Source organism: Pristiophorus japonicus, chromosome 9, assembly GCF_044704955.1.
Source record: "Pristiophorus japonicus isolate sPriJap1 chromosome 9, sPriJap1.hap1, whole genome shotgun sequence".
NCBI lineage: Eukaryota > Metazoa > Chordata > Chondrichthyes > Pristiophoridae > Pristiophorus > Pristiophorus japonicus.
Window position 1 is genome coordinate 175,361,200 of NC_091985.1, and position 22,130 is coordinate 175,383,329.

At 49.5% G+C, this 22,130-nt stretch overlaps 1 protein-coding gene across 2 annotated transcripts in view; it reads left to right on the top strand.

Annotated features, from left to right (window-relative positions):
• prkn (parkin RBR E3 ubiquitin protein ligase) overlaps positions 1 to 22,130 on the top strand; it is a 1,745,947-nt gene that overhangs the window by 1,499,582 nt on the left and 224,235 nt on the right. Inside the window, exon 9 of one of the 2 annotated variants that reach the window (XM_070890152.1) lies at positions 3,154 to 3,303. The exons of the other annotated variant lie outside the window; for it this stretch is intronic. Coding sequence (XP_070746253.1) covers positions 3,154 to 3,303 — 150 coding nt within the window. The remainder of the gene's footprint in view (positions 1 to 3,153; positions 3,304 to 22,130) is intronic. 2 annotated transcript variants of the gene reach the window in all.

Below are 22,130 nucleotides of genomic sequence, written 5' to 3' on the forward strand. Positions count from 1 at the left end.
CCAGCTCAACAGATTGAAGCCTCAAGGTCGGGCCAACAAGGTCAACAAGGTCAACAGCAAGATAAGTTGGGAAGAGGAATCCGTAATTGCCGAGGGCGACAGTGGCCTGGATTTGTGGAAGGCTTCTCCGGGATCCACAAAAATAACTTGCCACTCACCTTACGCAGGGCCTATACGGTTTCATCACCTGCAGAACTTATTGTAGTGTACATGGCGCAGGCTCTGACCCGTTCCAACCTAATTTAGCAATCGGGTTCCTATTTATCGGACCCCGATTTCCATGTTAAAAGGGACCTATTGCCGGAAACAGGCGGGTGCCTTGGACACCCGGCAGTAGGCCCCTTCCACAATGGGGCCGGCTGCATCGGCGGTGTTCTCGGGGCAGGAAGGCCGCATGATCCCATTTTAAAGTTATTGCCAGGTGAAGGCAATGAATATCGACCCCAGGGAATCAATAATCAATGTGGACTTCCTGCTTTCATGTGAAAGGAAAGGATTCTCATGGAAGGAGGACGTTCATGCCTATCGATCTCCATTTCTCTCTGTCACTAATGGCCTGTTAATGAAACCAGATTCTCATGTTCCCAAACTACCTGATTGGCAATGTCCTGGTCGCTCATTAAATTATTGGAAAATCAATGGTCATTTGTCTGGTTTTCTTTAAAAGCTGAATTTTGTGCCCTATGTGTTTCTCGGGGTGCCTACAAAGAAGGTGAGTTTCTATCAAAGTGCAGTGCAGTGTGCACATTCTCATCCAGCTTGTGCATGAAAGCCACGTTCGAAAACAGCTGGCTGCCAAATACATAACTGGACAAATCGCAAAGTCTGGGGCCTAGACATTGGCTGCCAGCGCAAACTACACAGAGGGAACAGTTTGTGCACTGGAACAGGTAGGCCCGAGGCACTGGGCCTGGTATTGGTTTGCAGGTAAAACCCTCCGCCTCTTCATAGTCTTTTTTAATTGAAAGGAGCAACGCCAAAGGAACCCACGTTTGCAGCCTCAGCAGCTTCAGTCAGGAAATGTTTACTTCACAGCTGACAGATCTTCGAAGGTGGTGACCAGTCGGCAGAGAAAATTGTCACTATTGGTGAATCTGCACGCCCCGAAATCACGCACAATTGTTACTTCACGTGCTCAAAGGTGTGCCACACAAGTCCCATTTAATGCTCATTGTTAACATCATAAAGGTCCCTTCCAGCCACCAACAAACCCCAGAAACATTGCCTAACACCTCTATGTGGGAGTCCTCCCTCTATTTATTGGGGACTTGGCCTGGAGGGTGTTGCATGGAGCAGTCCCGTGCAATCGGTTTTTAAGTTGATTCACAGACTCTCAGGCCGCCTGCATTTTCTGCGGTCTAGAGGAGTCCGTGTTCCACGTATAAGTACAATGTACAAGGTTGCAGTCCCGTTCCATTATTTGAAGGGGCTGCTCCTCAAATTCTGGTTGCACTTCAGTCCCACACTCCTGATCTGTGCGGAGGGGAGCGGGCAGGTCCGAGGGCCTCCTCGTGGGTCTGCTCCTGGGCACGTCCAAGGGGGCCATCAGCCGGTCCAGGCAGCGGGTGGTCGAGGGGGTCGTTCAGCCCAACTGCCTGCCTCTCTTCCGCGGTTACATCCGAGCCAGGGTGTCCCTGGAGATGGAGCACGCGGTGTCCACCGGTACGCTCGCGGCCTTCCGCAAGAGGTGGGCACTGGAGGGACTGGAGTGCATCATTACAACAGGGAACAAAATTTTAATTTGATTTGTTAAGGTTCCCTTTAACGTTTTTTGTAAGTTTGCAGGTTCTGGTGGTTCTGCCCCTTTAACAAGGGGGCACATGGTTGAATTGTGTTATTTAAAAGAGTTGTGAACTAGAAGCTGATTAAGCAGCTGTAGATTGTTTCACTCTCAAAAGGTATAAAGTATAAGTACGCCTGCGGCCTTCCGTAAGAGGAACCCCCGGCAACCAAATTTTAATTTGATTCGTTGGGTTTTCTAGTTCTGCCCCTTAAACAAGGAGGTCACTGGGTTAATAGTATAATTTAAAATAGCTGTAGTACGCCCGGTTTTACTCCAGTTAAGGATTGGATGCATTTGTTACAATTTTCATCTTGAACCTTGGCTTTGAGTTAGTGGGCAGTCTGTTCTCACATCGAACAGGAGCCTGCCCAATGGACCACACCCTGGTCTGCTCTTCAATGTTGGCCTTGATTTTGCAGCCTTCCATATTGTGTGGATCGGGTCCAAATGTGCACGAAGGTAGCACGACCTTCCATTCAGCAATCCTGTGGAGCACTTTGGGACATCTGTCCCTGCTCCAGGGATTCGAGCACAACCACTCGGCAGACGACAGGCTCCACTGCGGTGGTGAAGGAGTGCCTCTGAGGCCCTGCCTGCCCTCTCAGGTGGATGCAGAAGATCCCGTGGCACGATTCGAAGAGCAGGACGGCCTCCCAGTGTACTGACTAACATTTATCGCAAAAACAGATTCATTGTTCATTTAGCTCATTGCTTTATTGTGGGACCTTGCTGTGCGCACATTACCCGCTTTGTTTCCTACATTGCAACAGTGGAACAGTTCTGACGAAAGATCATTGACCTGAGACGTTAACTCTGTTTCTCTCTCCACAGATGCTGAGTAACTCCAGCATTTTCTGGGTTTTTTTACGCAAGGCCTCAATTTCAAAATTCTTATCCTTATTTTCAACTCCCTCCACGGCCCTCGCCCCTCCCTATCTCTGTAATCTCCTCCAGCCCCACAACCCCCTGAGATGTCTGCGCTCCTCTAATTCTGCCCTCCTGAGCATCCCTGATTATAATCGCTCAAGCATCAGTGGCCGTGCCTTCAGCTGCCTGAGCCCCAAGCTCTGGAACTCCCTCCCTAAACCTCTCCGCCTCTCTACCTCTCTTTCCTCCTTTAAGACACTCCTTAAAACCTACCTCTTTGTCCAAGCTTTTGGTCACCTGCACTAATTTTTACTTATGCGACTCAGTTTCAAAACATTTTTTAGCGCATAACACTCCTGTGAAGCGCCTTGGGACGTTTCACTGCGTTAAAGGCTCTATATAAATACAGGTTGTTGTTGTTGTTGCTATAAGCTGCTCTCTGCTGGTTAAGTCCAACTACAAAGTGCCCGGTGGTTTAACTGCTGACTATCTCCCACTTGCAGTATGATCGTTACCAGCATTATGGAGCGGAGGAATACGTGCTGCGGATGGGCGGGTTGCTGTGTCCAAGCCCAGGCTGTGGAGCTGGCCTGCTTCCAGACGCAGGCCTACGCAGGATCGTGTGCCTGCCGCAAGGTGGAGCAGGCTGCGGGGTAAGATCTGACACCAAACGTCTGCCTCTTCTGGTGTAGTGCTGATCTTTCTAATTAAAATTCAAATTGACGTCAATGGCAATAAAAATCGAAGGTGAAACGGGCTGTCGATTTGCTATCACCCGTTGTACATTAACGCACCAAGTCAATATCTGCCCGTTGGCTATTAATGCGCCAGCATTGTAAACTACACTGTTGTAAAAAATAACACACAAATAAGAACGTACGAAATAGGAGCAGGAGTAGGCCATACGGCCCCTCGAGCCTGCTCCATAATGCTGGTAATTTAATAAGACCATGGCTGATCTGATCATGGACTCAGTTCCACTTCCCTGCCCGCTCCCCATAACCCTTCACTCCCTTATCGCTCACAAATCTGTCTATCTCCGCCTTAAATATATTCAATGACCCAGCCTCCACAGCTCTCTGTGGCAGAGAATTCCACAGATTTACAACCCTCTGAGAGAAGAAATTCCTCCTCATCTCAGTTTTATATGGGCAACCTCTTCTGAAACTATGCCCCCTGGTTCTATATTCCCCCCATGAGGGGAAACATCCTCTCTATGTCTACCCTGTCAAGCCCCCTCAGAATCTTACATGTTTCGATAAGATCACCTCTCATTATTCTAAACTCCAATGGGTATAGGCCCAACCTGCTCAACCTTTCTTCATACGACAACCCCCTCATCTCTGGAATCAACCCGGTGAACCTTCTCTGAACCGCCCCTAATGCAAGTACAGATACAGCATCCAAAATCTGGAGTTCCGGAATCCGGAATGTTTCGGAATCCGTCCGGACTCCGGGCACGATTGGTGGCAGGGTCGTCCGGAATCGGTAAAATGTTCCGGAATCCAGACCCGCCGACCCTGCCGACCACAAGGTCCCACCGCTGCCCGACCTCAGGCCGTTGCCTCACCGTCCCTCGCCGCTGCTGCCTGACCTCGCGACCTCCTCGCTGGCCCGCCCGATCACCGGTCACCTGCTCCGCGAAGGGGCCCCGGCCGAACAACTCCTCAGTGAGCACCCCCCACCCTTTCTGACGTTCCAAAATCCGGAAATACCCGAACCTGGGCTCAGGTGTTTCCGGATTCATGACGTCAGAAAGACGTTCCAAAGTCTGTAAAAATGCGGATCCAGAACGCGAGGGTTCCAGATTCGGGACACTGCACCTGTATATCCCTCCTTAAATAAGGAGACTATACTTTATGCAGTACTCTACACACCAGACATTCCCGATAAGATCTTGGAAAGTGGATCTAGGGCGAGCGTCCAATCATGCCCCACCAATCCTCCACCGCTACCAAAATCCCCGGCTAATTTACTTTCTGACTGGCCGCAAGCTCCATTTGCGGTGAACTTTGGGGCCACGGTATTTACTGTTCCAATCCTTGGCCCAATCTTGGAGCTTAAAATGTCAACTGTGTAATAATGGAGGACGGGTCGTGTCAGTGTGCAATTGACTAATGTGTGCTTTCACGGGCTTCTGTGTAGTATATGTGGAGCAGGGCACCCTGATATGAGGAATGAAATGATTGCTGCTACTCACACCTGAGGCTACAGGATTATCTTTCTTTTTACTAGCAGCCGAGATAAACTTGCACTAAAAAGGGTTCAGACTGCAAAACATCATTCAGTATGCCACATTTGCACCAGAACGTAGTGTTTCCAAGAGTTGGGTCTGACCAACAAATTCATTGATTCAGCAACATCAGTGCTCTAAAGTACATCTAGTTATGACTCTTGTGGCTCTGTCATGATTTTCCGGTTTCTATGTTGGTTATTATCTTGTGTTCAGTGTCACCAATCGCTGCTGTAAGCGGACTGCACGTCCCTATGATACAGAATGCATCATTTTCTGCCAACTGTCCAGTTAAACACTAGCATGGCCCAGTGATCGTTACAGAGAACGCTCGCACCACGTACTGGCTAATGAGATATGACACGTACCACCATGTGAACACCCCCTCCCCCCGGCCCCTCCACAGAAGACGGACTGAAATATCACGTTACCGAGCTGTGGCAGGGCTTCCCACCATCAGCTGGATTATTTTGCAAGCTTGAAACGTAAACACTTAGCACAGCAAGAACAATCACTTTCTATGCTCCTCGAAAGTGAAAAATAATAAAGCTGCACCTCACTATAGAAGGCAAAATTGTCCCTTTATATAGAAACATAGAAATTTACAGCGCAGAAGGAGGCCATTTCGGCCCATCGTGTCCGTACCGGACGACAAAGAGCTGCACGCCCCTCGGTCAGCAGCCCTGAAGGTTACATATAAACCTCTGAACAATGAACAATGGCGGACAGGTAAAGAGCACCCACCCCAACCAGTCCGTCTCTCACAACTGCGACATCCCTTGCACTGAAACATTTTACGCTCCCCCGCAACCGGAGCCATGTGATCTCCTGGGAGAGGCAAAAACCAGATAAAAACCCAGGCCAATTGGGGAAAAAAATCTGGGAAAATTCCTCTCCGACCCATCCAGGCGATCGACACTAGTCCAGGAGATCACCCTGGATGTATTCGATTCCCTGCAATACTTACCATTATATCTGTGCCAGCCAACAAAAGGTTATCCAGTCTAATCCCAATTACCAGCTCTAGATCCGTAACCCTGCAGGTTACAGCACTTTAAGTGCCCATCCAACCATCTCTTCAAAGTGGTGAGAGTTTCTGCATCTACCACTCTTCCAGGCAGTGAGTTCCAGATCCCCACAACCCTCTGCGTAAAGAAGCCCTCCCTCAAATCCCCTCTAAACCTTCCACCAGCCACCTTAAAACTATGCCCCCTCGTAATAGCCCCCTCCACCAATGGAAATAGGCCCTTACTATTTACTATGTCCAGGCCCCTCAATATTTTGTACACCTCGATGAGGTCTCCTCTCAACCTCCTCTGTTCCAATGAGATTGGTGCCGGGAAATTGCCCCGGAGGTTTGGGGGGCTGCTGTCCCGGCAGGAAGCGGCCCGCGATCAGTGCCCCGGACTGGCGCACAGCCGCCGATGAAGTCGCCGCCATGCGCGACGACACCTTTGCGCCCCCGGGGGGGAAAGTGGCGTGAGGCTGGTGCGGGCGGATGTCAATGCCAGCTTTGCGGGTCGCGGACATCGGCTGTCACGGCGCCCCTTAAAGGGGAAGCCTGTAGCGTCCCCGGCTGCCATCTTTATTTGTCGGCCGACATTTGGTTCGGCCCAACAATGGCGGCCCTCGTGCCGTCCGTGCTGCTATGGTGCAGCCAGGCACTCCGTTTTGGGTGCCGGGCTGTTGGCCCAGTCGGTGGCGTCCCTGGTAGGCCCGTGGTGGCCACCAAAGGGCCTACAGAGTGCACAGCGGCCCTCCCACTTTAATGGAAGGGGAGGGGCACTGTAGGGCATCAGCGCTACGCGGAACATCCACATAGCGTTGGCCTGCTCTGTGTGGTGCCGTGCTACCGGAAACCCCACCGGAGACAGTGCTCAGCTTCATTTGAGGGGCGCACAGCCCAATTCTGCGTCGGGGGTGGAACTTACAGGCGGGGCGCAGGAAGTCCTGTCCCCGGAAGGTTACCACCCCCCAATCGGGTTGTTCCATTGGGATGGTGCATTCCATGAAGTAGCAGTTAACAGTCAGTTGCACTGAGAATACAAAGCTTCCTTCAGGGAGATGCCCAACACAAGAACACTAAAGCTGGGTATACGAGAAAGAAATCGATCCTGCTGATCTCAGTTTTGTATATTGTACTGATGGTAGAATTATTGTGTTCCAAACACAGATGAGACTGCACACAGGGAGGTTAAAGTAACAGTGACCTCAGTCTTTATTAAGACACTCCAGAGAAAGGAACAGGCATTAGGGGCCAGTTTATATACAGTGCTCCCAAGGGATGCTGGGATCCCTTGGGACTTCAGGGGATGAGCTCCCTGGTGACGGAACATGGGAGTGCATGCTTTACAGATACACAACATCACTCCCCCCCAAAGTCAAAGTGAAAATTATTTACAAGGTGAGGCGGTCGGGAGCCTTTCTTTCCCTGGTGGACCGCCTCGGTACAAATGTCTGTTCTGCTGTGTTGACTGTGCCCTCACTGGGCTGGCGTGTTGTTGGCCCTGCAGGGCTGCTGGGTGAGCCTGGCCTTGCTGGGCTGTTGGGCTTGATGGGTTCGATTTCCTGGTCCGGGGTGGTGTCGTTGATCCTTTGGGTGTGTGTTGTGGGCTCGAAAAAGGTGGTGTCTGCCGTGGGTTGTTCAGGGCAGTCTGTGAACCGCAGCCTCGTTTGGTCCAGGTGCTTTCTGCAAATTTGTCCATTGTCTAGTTTGACGACAAACACCCTACTCCTTCTTTAGCTATCACTGTGCCCGCGATCCACTTGGGACCATGTCCATAGTTTAGCACATACACAGGGTCATTCAGATCAATTTCCCGTGACACAGTGGCGCGACCATTGTTTACATTTTGTTGCTGCCGCCTGCTCTCTACCTGATCATGCAGGTTGGGGTGAACCAGCGAGAGTCTGGTTTTAAGTGTCCTTTTCATGAGTAGCTCAACCGGAGCCACCCCTGTGAGTGATAGGGGTCTCGTGCGGTAGCTGAGCAGTACTCGGGACAGGCGGGTTTGGAGTGAGCCTTCTGTGACTCGTTTAAGGCTCTGTTTGATGGTTTGTACTGCCTGCTCTGCCTGCCCATTGGAGGCTGGTTTAAACGGGGCCAAGATGACATGTTTGATCCCATTGCGGGTCATGAATTCTTTAAATTCGGCACTGGTGAAACATGACCTGTTGTCACTGATCAGTATGTCACGCAGGTCGTGGGTGGCAAACATGGCCCTCAGGCTTTCAATGGTGTCGGTGGCGGTGCTTCCCGACATTATTTCACATTCAATCCATTTTGAAAAAGCATCCACCATCACCAGGAACATTTTACCGAGAAACGGGCCCGCATAGTCGACATGGATCCTCGACCATGATCTGGAGGGCCAGGACCACAAACTTAGTGGTGCCTCTCTGGGCGCGTTGCTCAACTGAGCACATACACTGCATTGCCGTACACAGGACTCTCAGTCAGAGTCGATACCGGGCCACCACACGTGGGATCTTGCTATCGCTTTCATCATTACTATACCCGGGTGTGTGCTGTGGAAATCCGAGATGAACGTCTCCCTGCCCTTTTTTGGTAGCACTACGCGGTTACCCCACAACAGGCAGTCTGCCTGAATGGACAGCTCGTCCTTTCGCCGCTGGAACGGCTTGATTAGCTCTTGCATTTCAACGGGGATGTTGGCCCAGCTCCCATGCAGTACATAGTTTTTTACTAGGGACAGCAGAGGATCTTGGCTGGTCCAAGTCCTAATCTGGTGGGCTGTGACAGGTGATTTATCATTTTCAAACGCTTCCATGACCATCAACAAGTCTGCGGGCTGCGTCACAATCAACAAGTCTGCGGGCTGCGCCATTTCCACCCCCGTGGTGGGCAATGGTAGCCGACTGAGAGCATCCGCACAGTTCTCGGTGCCTGGCCTGTGGCGGATGGTATAGTTATATGCTGATAGCGCGAGTGCCCACCTTTGTATGCGGGATGAGGCATTAGTATTTATCCCCTTGTTTTCAGCGAACAGGGATGTGATCCAGCTCAAATTTGAGGCCAAACAGGTACTGATGCATTTTCTTTACCCTGAACACACACGCTAATGCCTCTTTCTCAATCATACTGTTGGCACTTTCAGGCTTAGACAAGCTCCTGGAAGCATAGGCAACAGGTTGCAACTTCCCCTCAACGTTAACTTGTTGTAATACACACCCGACTCCGTACGACGACGCATCACATGCTAGCACAAGTCTTTTACACGGGTTGTACAATACAAGCAGCTTGTTGGAGCATAAAATGTTTCTGGCTTTCTCAAAAGCAATTACTTGTTTTTTTTCCCCATACCTAGTTCTCACCTTTACACAATAATACATGTAGGGACTCTAAGAGGGTGCTTAACTCCGGTCGGAAGTTACCAAAATAGTTGAGGAGTCCCACGAACAACCGCAGCTCTGTGACGTTCTGTGGCCTGGGCGCATTCCTAAAAACCTCTGTCTTGGCGTCTGTGGGCCAAATGCTGTCCGCCATGATCTTTCTCCCCAAAAACTCCACTTCTGTTGCCATGAAGACGCATTTCGACCTCTTCAGCCGCAGCCCTGCACAATCCAGTCACTGGAGGATCTCCTCCAGGTTTTATAGGTGCTCGGCGGTGTCCCGACCCGTGATCAATATGTCGTCCTGAAAGACCACCGTGTGTGGTACCAACTTGAGTAGGCTCTCCATGTTTCTCTGGAAGATCGCTGCAGCCGACTGAATTCCATATGGGCATCTGTTGTAGATGAACAATCCCTTGTTCGTGTTGTTGCAGGTGAGGCCCTTCGAAGAATCCTCCAGCTCCTGCGTCATGTAGGCCGAAGTCACGTCGAGCTTGGTGAACGTCTTGCCTCCTGCCAGCATCGCAAATAGGTCATCTGCCTTAGGTAGCGGGTATTGGACCTGTAGCGAGAAACGATTAATAGTTACTTTATAATCGCCGCAAATCCTGACCGTGCCATCACTTTTGAGTACTGGAACAATCGGGCTGGCCCACTCGCTGAATTCCACTGGGGAGATGATGCCCTCGCATTGCAGCCTGTCCAGCTCGATTTCCACTCTCTCCCTTATCATGTGAGGTACCGCTTGCGCCTTGTGGTGAATGGGTCATGCCTCTGGGACCAAGTGGATCTGCACCTTTGCCCGGGAAAAGTTTCCAATGCCTGGCTCAAAAAGGGAAGGAAATTTGTTGAGAACCTGGGTACATGAGGCCTCATCGACATGTGATAGTGCTCGGATGTCATCCCAGTTCCAGCAGATTTTGCCCAGCCAGCTCCTTCCAAGCAGTGTGGGGCCATCGCCCAGGACAGTGATAAGCTCTTTGGTGTACGTTCTCAGTTTCGTGTGGATGGGGCTCAGGGCTGGTCTGAATGCCTTGTTGCACCACAGTCTCTCAAACATATTTTTACTCATGATGGATTGGCTAGCGCCAGTGTACAGTTCCATGGCTACGGGTAAGCCATTCAATTTTATGTTTTGCATTATAGGTGGACATTTCATCGAAAATGTGTGCACCCCGTGTACTTCAGCATCTGCCTCCTCTCTCTGAGGCTCGAAATTGCTTTGATCCACCACGGACTGATCTTCCTCTGCCACGTGGTGGTTAACAGGTTTTGCAGAGCTTGCAGCTCGTTTGAAAGCTCGTTGGAGGTGCACCATTGTTCCACGGCTCTAGGAAATATACCCTTTGATGCGGCATGAATAGGCTGAATGTAAGCCTCCACAACGCCAATAAGGTGTAAATTGCCTTGCATTCATCCTTTGTTGGGGATTCTGAGTCATCCGGGTCACCTGAGGCCTGCTGACAGTTGCAGACTCGTGGTTTCTGCCCTGTACATTTCTGCTCGCAAACACAGTTCCAGTTAATTTATGAACATTGCTAGCACTTGTGTGCTGAGGGATTTGTTTGATGTTATCACTGGTGGACATAAACGCCTGTGCTATCGCAATGGCCTTACTGAGGGTCGGTGTCTCTACAGCCAAAAGTTTTCGTAGGATGGTCTCGTGGCCAATGCCCAGTACAAAAAGGTCTCTGGGCATTTGCTCCAGGTAGCCATTAAACTCACATTGTCCTGCAAGTCGCTTTAGCTCGGTGACGTAGCTCACCACTTCCTAACCTTCAGATCGCTGGCACGTGTAGAACCGATACCTCACCATCAGCACGCTCTCCCATGGTTAAGATGCTCCCGAACCAGTGTACACAGCTCCTGATATGACTTATCTGTGGGTTTCACTGGAGCCAGAAGATTCTTCATGAGGCTGTAGGTTGGTGCCCCACAGACTGTGAGGAGGACCGCTCTCCTTTTTGCAGCGCTTCCTTCTCCGTCCAGCTCGTTGGCTACAAAGTACTGGTCTAGCCATTCGACATAGGCTTCCCAGTCCTCACCCTCCGAGAACTTCTCCAGGATGCCCACAGTTTGCTGCATCTTTGCGTTGGAGTCGTATACTCGTCGCCAGTTATTGTGTTCCTTACACAGGTGAGGCTGCACACAGGGAGGTTAAAGTAACAGTGACCTCAGTCTTTAATAAGACACTCCAGAGAGAGGAACAGGCCTTCGGGGCCGGCTTATATACAGTGCTCCCAAAGGATGAGCTCCCTGGTGGCGGAACATGGGAGTGCATGCTTTACAGATACAGAACAAGAATAGAGCAAATCAATCCTTGGCTGAGCAATGATTGTAGCACCACCATATATCCTGTGTCTGGTCAATTATTGGCCAGAGTTTTGCCTACCTGGGTGGGCCTGGTGCGGGCGGTGGCCATTATGGGTCGCGACCCTGCTGCTGGCTCCATCCCACTCTGTACAATTAATTCACCTTGATTGGGCTTGTTAAGCCCGTCCAGCGCGTTTCCCGGCCAATTAGAGGAAGTGGGTCTGGTGACGTCATTTGATAATGCATCATCAGCCTGTTTCCTTAAAGGGACCAACTTTATTTTGACAATTGGACAAGGTAAGTTGATGTGAGTAACAGATGTAGGGCTGCACCCAGGCTCTCCCATGACTCTCTCCATATCCTTATGGAGGGAGCTACAGCACATAGGGAGGTCTCCAACCCTTCCCATGGGCAGAAGAGACCTCCCCACAACACTAATGCAGACTGGTTGCACATTGCACAGGAGGATACAAGCAAGGATATCATCAGGAGGACCAGGCTGCAGTGGCGCAAACCTTTCAATGATCTCAGTAGATTACAAAACGTTAGTCCAAAGCCACACTCAACCTCATCCTGCTGGGCCACCCATCATATCCCCATCACTCTGCCTTCCCTACCCTACTCCTGCACATCCTTACTCACATCAACTTACCTTGCACCTCCACCCATCCCTCTCTCTCTGTCTACATTATCACTTCCCCATCTCACTAGCCACCCCTCACACTCACCCTCATCCTTGTCCAATCATACCAACTAACAACACACAAGGGTAGGCACTTGTATGTTTTAGCCAATGTTCATGAAAAGTTTCTGTTAATGTTGTGCCAAACATTGAAACTTTTATTTTCAACACTTTGCGTTGCACCTTTGGAAGTAGCTTAGTGAGTTGCAGTGAATGGTGACATAATGGTACCCCCCGCAATGGTGATGAGTGTGAAAGGAATGGCTTGGGCATTGTAGGGATGCTTTATGGTGTTGGTGTGGGGTGGTGCCAACATGTGGCACTCAGTGTGTACAGCATCAAGTGAAGTAAATGTGGCCATGGTGAGGTCATCCCTGGTCTCCCAGGCAGCAATGTGGTTGGGTACTGATGCCCTGTGTCCTGTGCAGCATCAGTTGATGGCGGAGCAGGTTGGTGTTGTTGTTGGTGCTGTTGGTGTGCCTGGTGCTGCTGGTGTTGGGGCTAATCGTGGTGGGATTCTGAGGGCCAAGATGAGAGAGTTTGAAGGGCACCCGTGCTGATGGAATAGATGGCAGGTGAAGTAGAGATGAAGTCAATGGTGAGAGATAATGAGGTCAGACTTCCAGCATGGTGAATCTGTTGTGGAAATGCAGGGAGGAAGACCTCGTGATTGAAGGAAGATATCTCTGCAAGGTGGGAACTTTTATTTTACATTTGGAGCTGTCAACTCAACAGCTGATTCAATGGCCACTGAAATCCCGCCTCAGCTTAACAGGCGTGATCCCCAAGGAGTAACGACCCCGTGGGCGAGCACGTAAAATCAAAAAGTGAGCTCGAATGTATTCTTAATGATCACTAAACGAGGTAATAATGACCTGAATTGGGTCCACCGCTGGTGCCTGTCGGATCTGCTCAGCGCTGACAGACCCTACGTCAGGAAAGGCGCGTGGCAGCGGGGTCCCAGCGGGATCCCGACCCACTGGGGGGAAAAACACTTTCCCACCCAACCCGTCACCTGTTGGGCACGCCGATCCCCCCCCCCCCCCGCCCCCGTGAAAATTTGGCCAAAGAGAGAGAGAGAGAGAGAGAGACAGTCCTCTCTACGAATTGCTCCTTAAGTCTGTGTGTAGATGATGGGCCAAATATTGCGGCCTCTCGGGGTGCGTACGATCTGCACATGCACCCAAAGAGGTTTCACAAATGCCGGTTCTTGGCGCGTGATGCACATGCGCCGAGAGCCAGCTTTTGCGATCTGTCAAAATGTCTTTAGACAGATAGCACGCATCCCCGCAGGAAGGACATCCATGGGGCAGAGATTGAGCTATTTGCCCAACTCTTGTCCAGCGAATGTCCTTCAAACTCTTGCGCCTGGTAAAAGCAGGCGTAGTCTACTTTTGCCCGCGTAAGAGTTTTAAAACATAGAAAAATTAAATTTAATCACTCACTTTTATATTAAAAATGCTGTCCATTAAGGTAAGTTTATTTTTAACCCTAATAAAACACATTATAAAATAATTCCAAAAAATATTTTTTTTTTCTAAAGCATTTAATTATATTCAATTTCAATTAATTTTAAACATGTGAGGTGTTTTTTGTATTTATTGTGTTGTGTTTCTTGTTTTTATGGGGTATTCTCATTGATCGTAATGGGAGCTCACACAAACGGAGCTCCCATTATTATCAATGAGAATACTAGACGTTCATTGGTGGCCCAGCCCCATGTGATCCCAGGATACGAATACGTACCTGGAAGACATGTTCCCTAATGCTGGACTGAGAAACTAGGCCTTCGACCGCAATCTTACATTCCTCTGGGACCACCAGGTATTTTCGTCAAAAGACTATCCAGCGGCCAAGAAATTCAATCATGCAGTGCCCATTGTTAAGCTGAGAGACAGGCAGTGAATAGACCAATATGGCGTGTGCGAGTGCATGCTAATTCAGCGCTGGTTGCACTCCGCATGCTATAGTCGCCCAGTTCACCCACCTGAAGCAGTCTTTAGGCCCATTGCCGAGGCAGATCGCGGCGGAGGTGGGCAAGGAGGGGAGGGGAGAAGCGGGGTTGGCGTGCTAACACCTAATTCAGGCCCATTCTCAAAATTGGTTGGCACCTGACCGCAGCGTGTGTCGTGCAATCCGCGGTTGGTTTTCTCAGGTGCAGAGCAGTCAAACCTACGGTCTATCCAGGGACCGCTGGATGTTGCCACCCTTCACTTACCTGAATGTGGAGCCAGAAGGGGCAGGAGTGTGGGCCCACACTGGCCAAAGCTAAGACCCCCCCCCGCCGCCTCCCACCCTCCCACCACCCCTGGGCTCAAGGCCGCTCCGTGTCAGCATCTGCACCATCTGATCTCCATCCACTCGGTGACCAACGCCCTGCCCCAACATAATCATCATCATAGGCGGTCCCTCGGAGTCGAGGAAGACTTCCTCCCACTCTTAAAATGAGTCCTTAGGTGACTGAACAGTCCAATACGAGAACCACAGTCCCTATCACAGGTGGGACAGATAGTCATTGAGGGAAGGGGTGGGTGAGACAGATTTGCCGCACGCTCCTTCCGCTGCCTACGCTTGATTTCTGCATGCTCTCGGCGACGAGACTCAAGGTGCTCAGCGCCCTCCCGGATGCACTTCCTACACTTAGGGCGGTCTTTGGCCAGGGTCTCCCAGGTGTCAGTGGGGATGTTGCACTTTTTTAGGGAGGTTTTGAGGGTGTCCTTGTAACGTTCCCTCTGCCCACCTCTGGCTCGTTTGCCGTGGACGAGTTCCGAGTACAGTGCTTGGTTTGGGAGTTCGTGTCTAGCATGCGAACGATGTGGCCTGCCCAGCAGAGCTGGGCACTGCTTCAATGCTGTGGATGTTGGCCTGGACGAGGACGCTAAGGTTGGTGCGTCTGTTCTCCCAGGGGATTTGTAGGATCTTGCGGAGACATCGTTGGTGGTATTTCTCCAGCGACTTGAGGGGTCTGCTGTACATGGTCCATGTCTCTGAACCATACAGGAGGGCGGGTATTACTACAGCCCTGAAGACCATGAGCTTGGTGACAGTTTTGAGGGCCTGGTCTTCAAACACTCTTTTCCTCAGGCAGCCGAAGGCTGCACTGGTGCACTGGAAGCAGTGTTGAATCTCGTCGTCAATGTCTGCTCTTGTTGATAAGAGGATCCCGAGATATGGGAAGTGGTCCACGTTGTCTAGGATCTTGATGACTGGGGGACAGTGCTGTGCGGCGAGGACAGGCTGGTGGAGGACCTTTGTCTTACGGATGTTTAGCGTAAGGCCAATGCTTTCCTATGCTTCAGTAAATACGTCGACTATGTCCTGGAGTTCAGTCTCTGTGTGTGCACAGACGCAGGCAACGTCCGCGTACTGTAGCTCGACGACAGAGGTTGGAGTGGTCTTGGACCTGGCCTGGAGACAGCGAAGGTTGAACAGGTTCCCACTGGTTCTGTAGTTTAGTTCCACTCCAGCGGGGAACTTGTTGACTGTGAGGTGGGGCATGGCAGTGAGGAAGATCGCTCCAGCACACCAGTCATGTCCTGATGATGCCAGAGGACCAGTTATCACGGTTCCCTTGTTCATCACTTGTAGTGCAGCGGTTTACATTTGCTGCTGGATTTCTGGACCAGCAAGTTTGTTCAGCATCAGGATAACTAAATCAGTTGTACCAGTTAATTAAACCATCGGCATTGCAAAATGTTATGGGGCGGGGGGCGGAAATTGCCCTCCGCCCCATTTCAGGTGGATAATTCGAACTATTTGAATTATTACCGCCCAGCGGGAGTCGGAGTGAAGAGGCAGAAAATTTGTGTCTTTAACTGTGACATCACCTCCCAGCCCTTTGGGGCGCTGTTTGAGGTGGGAGCGAGACGCATTGCATCACCGGCACGCTGATCCCGTCAGTTAAAGGGGAGGGATGCTGTGAGGCCCATTGAGGTCTCCGTGGTGCCCACTGGATCACCAGGGTAGGGTTCGACCGACCCAACGGCCCGGCACCCGAGAACCCGCAGCCGCGGCGGTGCGCCCTCCCCTGGCCACTTGCCACCTCATGAAGCTGTCGGGGGAACCGACCAACTCGACCAGCGGCTGCGCTCCCATGGGGCACTTTCCCCCCACAGGGCGGGAAAGGGGTCGGTACGTGGCCGACAACGGGTCGGAGTATCGGGCAAGGAGGGGCATGGTGGAAACCTATTTTTGCCGCCCCTGGCCCGGGAGCAATTGTGCAAGGGTTGCACCCTCTGCCTGCCCTCTGGTCAGTAAAGCCTCACCGTCCCGTTACCGGTAACAGGCCTTATAAAAGGGGCAATTTCAGCCCCTGCACAATTACATGGATTAAAAGAACACCATGGGCGAGACTATGGGTGAGTTTCTCGGCGACACAGCTGTTTTTCCGTCCGCTGAAAGTTTCCCCTAAGTTTTTTCATGCTATCGCCCACATCTGAAGGTGCCTGGCAGGACCAAGACGCCCGCGTGCAACGCCAAGAACAAGCGCCAGGGCGTAAATTTGGCCTCAACCGCCGGCATCCAGATTGCCGAGAGAGCCGCCCTGTGAAAGCTGCTTAAACAGGGCAGTAAGGGGGGACCCTGCAAAGAAAGGTCAGTTAAAGGTTCCTTATTTTTTTTTAAATGTTAAACGGTGATTGGTATAAAAGTGTCTTGGGAATGCTTTGTATGTTTTTATTTTTTTTTATTGAAATTTTTTTTTAAGTTTTCCCCCCTCCCTAGGCCCAACCGCAGCCTGGGACTAAATTTGAGTACTTACCATCCATTCCGGTAACGACCGCCTATGTGACTAACTTTCCACTTAACCACCGACAATGAGTGTGCAACGCCCGTTTTCTCGCCGAGCGATTAGTTTTAATTACCTTAAACATAAAAATGGAAATTCTCGCCAGCTTTCCTCGCCAAATGTTAGCAGTTCTTCTCAGCGGGCAATCGGGCGTTGAGGGGCTCATAGGAAAGTCTAGCCCATTATATGGTTGGACTGTAGCCTTGACTACAACTTACTGGAATATTATCCAGGTCTTATACTTTTTTTGCTTTATCAAGTAAACGGGTACTTTTCAGAATGGCAGGCAGTGACTAGTGGAGTGCCGCAAGGTTCTGTGCTGGGGCCCCAGCTGTTTACATTGTACATTAATGATTTAGACGAGGGAATTAAATGCAGTATCTCCAAATTTGCGGATGACACTAAGTTGGGTGGCAGTGTGAGCTGCGAGGAGGATGCTATTAGGCTGCAGAGTGACTTGGATAGGTTAGGTGAGTGGGCAAATGCATGGCAGATGAAGTATAATGTGGATAAATGTGAGGTTATCCACTTTGGTGGTAAAAACAGAGAGACAGACTATTATCTGAATGGTGACAGATTAGGAAAAGGGAAGGTGCAACGAGACCTGGGTGTCATGGTACATCAGTCATTGAAGGTTGGCATGCAGGTACAGCAGGCGGTTAAGAAAGCAAATGGCATGTTGGCCTTCATAGCGAGGGGATTTGAATACAGGGGCAGGGAGGTGTTGCTACAGTTGTACAGGGCCTTGGTGAGGCCACACCTGGAGTATTGTGTACAGTTTTGGTCTCCTAACTTGAGGAAGGACATTCTTGCTATTGAGGGAGTGCAGCGAAGGTTCACCAGACTGATTCCCGGGATGGCGGGACTGACCTATCAAGAAAGATTGGATCAACTGGGCTTGTATTCACTGGAGTTCAGAAGAATGAGAGGGGACCTCATAGAAACGTTTAAAATTCTGACGGGTTTAGACAGGTTAGATGCAGAAAGAATGTTCCCAATGTTGGGGAAGTCCAGAACCAGGGGTCACAGTCTGAGGATAAGGGGTAAGCCATTTAGGACCGAGATGAGGAGAAACTTCTTCACCCAGAGAGTGGTGAACCTGTGGAATTCTCTACCACAGAAAGTAGTTGAGGCCAATTCACTAAATATATTCAAAAGGGAGTTAGATGAAGTCCTTACTACTCGGGGGATCAAGGGTTATGGCGAGAAAGCAGGAAGGGGGTACTGAAGTTTCATGTTCAGCCATGAACTCATTGAATGGCGGTGCAGGCTAGAAGGGCTGAATGGCCTGCTCCTGCACCTATTTTCTATGTTTCTATGTTTCTATGTCCTTTTCAGATGCAATCTTCTCATTTGTTTGAACATCTAAAACTCACTGTAACAAACTCTGTTCGGGCACTGAAAGTTAATGTGGTAGAAGTTTATCACCAGATCCAATATAAGATGGGAATTGTTTCTTTCCTTCGGAGGATAGAATAGATGAACAAATAACCTCCCATCCGATCAAAGGCCTGATCGGAACCATGGAATTTGTTGCTGCCTGCTCCAGCTCAGTGCAGAAATGTTGTTTTGCCTTTGGGGAAAAAAGGTTTTCTGCCTCTGATCCAGTCAATGCATGCTTCTCCCAAAGTGCCCAAGTTCAGTATCAGGCCCAGATTTACACTCATCCCCATAGCTACTATTACGCGGTTCGTCTTCTGTACATTGTATATTCCCTCTGTGTCCTGTACTCTGCACTGATTGTGTGGGATGTAATGTGTGGTCAGGCCCGTTTGTATCTATTGGGAAGTAAAAACTAGCTTCTGCCTCAAAGGATCAAATAGGCACTAAAATATTGATCGGAGTGAGTCCTAGTTCTTATGTGATAGTGCACTTTTATATTCTGTTCATGTCTTTGAACATGTAATGCAGTAGTCAGGAAATATCCCTTTCCCTCTGAGACCTGTGTTCAATGACTGTCTAGATTGATGAGGTAACACTTTCCTTGCTCAGCTAATCTAAGAGCCCGTACAAATGAGTTAGTGCAGTCTCAACCCATTTTTACACTCTGCCTGTCCACAACACTCCACTGCCTCTTCGTACACCTGAATTGGCAATCTCACTCAAGGATGGGCACCTACTTATGGTCGCTCTTTCTGTAGGTCTTCCTGTTCACTGACCACCTCATCCTTGGTCTTCCGTGTGATCTTTTCCCCGCTGGGACCCATTTCCCTTTTCCCCAGAGTACTGGCCTTCAACAAATGGCACACATGCCCTGCCCTTCAAAGTCTTCTGACTGTAGCATATTTTGTTATGTTACTATACGCAGTTTTGGTCATTCTATCCGAGTAGCTGATTCCCAACATCTATCTTGAATGTGACATTTCAAAATAATCCAATCTCTGCCTCGGTGGCTTTGTCGAGAGGGCATTTAGAATTATTGATCCAGGCTTGAACTCACACAGTTTACATTCCACATCCCACAATGCAGCTCTTCCTCAGCAAACGTTTTTGATAAATACTTCAGGCTAGAAATTCGTGGTGTTAGCGTCACTCCATAGCGGCAGTAAATGATGATAAAATGGCGGCTGCCGTTTTCGTCTTTACTTTTGTGATGCCGATAACTGGAAGCGCCGGCCTGAACAAAATGGCAGCATTGTGACGCAAATCGGCGTGCGACGCCGACTTAATGTCACAAGTGCAAACTTTGACACTAGTGCTGAATTCAGCACTGGGTCCTGAGCACGCCAGGTTAACCTGGTTCATGCAGACTGACAGTGGCATTGTCTGAACCTCTTATAGGGACACACACTTCGTTCAGGTCAGTTTGGATTTAAGGTATTGGACTGTTTTATTTTATTATAGTGGTGGCTTGCTGCATTAGATGTGAAACGTTTTTTTAAAGTGTTTAGAGAGTGCTGCTGGACGCTTGCAAGGACTTGGATGGTAAATGAAGGCCTTTGAGAAGACAGAAAATGCTGCAAATACTCAGCAGCTCACGCAACATCCGTGGAGAGAGAAACAGAGTTCACGTCTCTGGTCCAGATGCTGCTGGACCAGCTGAGTATTTCCAGGAATTTATTCACATTCACAACGTCCGCTGAGGGAAGAGGAAGACACAGGAGCGGAGGAAACAGAAGAGGAGAAATCAGACAAAAGGATGCATCCCAGCCAGCCCTTTTGTGGCCGGGATTTCCGGGATGGAATCATTCACCCGTGGCCCCCTTTCAACATCAGTCCCACATCTTACTTCCCCTCTGTTACTGACTATCACAATGTTCTCTTGGCCATGATGCTGAAATAAAAGCCACCACAAAGCAAACTTCCTAATCCAACTTTATACATCTATCCATCCAATATGACATCACAAAATCAACTCCTCACCCTTATGCATTCCCTTATGATTGCCTTTGTCTATCCCACTGATGTCATGCAGTGCTACCCCAGTGACTGCAGCGTGGCTGGTGGAAGGCCACAGATGTTCAGTGGGGGACTTGGCAAATGTCCTTGCTGGTCGACCTTGAAGAGTTGGTGGCAGGGAGTGTCAAGTAAGTGTCACCAGCAACTTTACTGGCTAAAACGAATTTCTCCCCTTTTCCAGTGTGAACAATGAGTTTATTTTGCCACTATGAGTGTCGTTTAGTGACAGGTCACATCCTACATTACAACAGTGACTACACTTCAAAAGTATTTCTTTGGGTGTGAAGCATTTAGGAACATCCTGAGGTCATGAAAAGGCACTATATAAATGAAAACTCTTTCTTCCATTATTTTATCCATTTATCTTGCTTAAGATATGGTGTGTGCAAATAGTGGATAAAATGCAGCACTAGTGGACTCGTGTTTTGACTTCAAATGATTTTGATATTTTTTCCTCATATAAGCTTTTATTGTAGATCATTGCAGCCCTGTAATTTGGCCAGCTACTACAGATTTCAAGGCACTTCCAGGCATCATCAAGGACAACTTGCATTTATATAGCGCCTTTAATATAGTAAAACGTCCCAAGGCGCTTCACAGTATTGTCGAACTAAATTTGACACCGAGTCACATATAGCGATATTAGAACAGGTGAGGAGGTAGGTTTCAAGGAGGGCCTTCAAGGAGGAGAGAGAGTTAGAAAGGTGGAGAGGCATAGGGAGGGCCCAGGCAGCTGAAGGCACGGCCACCAATTGTGGACCAATTAAAATTGGGAATGCGCAAGAGGCCAGAATTGGAGGAGCGCAGAGATCTTGGAGGGCTCTGGGCTGGAGGAGATTACAGAGATAGGGGGACACTAGAGGTGACAGTGCCACATTATAGGAGATTCTCTGGCTACAACTCGATAGATAAGAATGGAACCAGGCGAGTGCAGTCCCACCTAGCTGGATGGTGGCGGAGAGGCGTTGGAGGAGGATGGAGTGGTCAACTGTGTCAAACGCTGCAGATAGGTTGAGAAGGTCGAGGAGGGATAGTTTACCATGGTTACAGTCACATAGGATGCCTTTTTTGAATGAGTGGCCAAAAATTTGGCAGATGGGGTATAATTTTGGAAAGTGGCAGAAAAAATCAAAGAGCAAGTTATTATTTAAATGGAGAAAGATTGCAAAGTGCCACAGTACAGCGGGACCTGGGGGTACTTGTGCATGAAACACAAAAGGATAGTATGCAGGTACAGCAAGTGATCAGGAAGGCCAATGGTATCTTGGCCTTTATTGCAAAGGGAATGGAGTATAAAAGCAGGAAAGTCTTGCTACAGCTATACAGAGTATTGGTGAGGCCACACCTGGAATACTGCATGCAGTTTTGGTTTCCATATTTACGAAAGGATATACTTGCTTTGGAGGCAGTTAAGAGAAGGTTCACTAGGTTGATTCCGAGGATGAGGGGTTTGACTTATGAGGGAAGGTTGAGTAGGTTTGGCCTCTACTCATTGGAATTCAGAAGAATGAGAGGTAATCTTATCGAAACGTATAAGATTATGAGGGGGCTCGACAAGGTGGATGCAGAGAGGATGTTTCCACTGATAGGGGGAGACTAGAACTAGAGGGCATGATCTTAGAATAAGGATCGCCCATTTAAAACAGAGATGAGGAGGAATTTCTTCTCTCAGAGGATTGCAAACCTATGGAATTCACTGTCTCAGAGAGCTGTG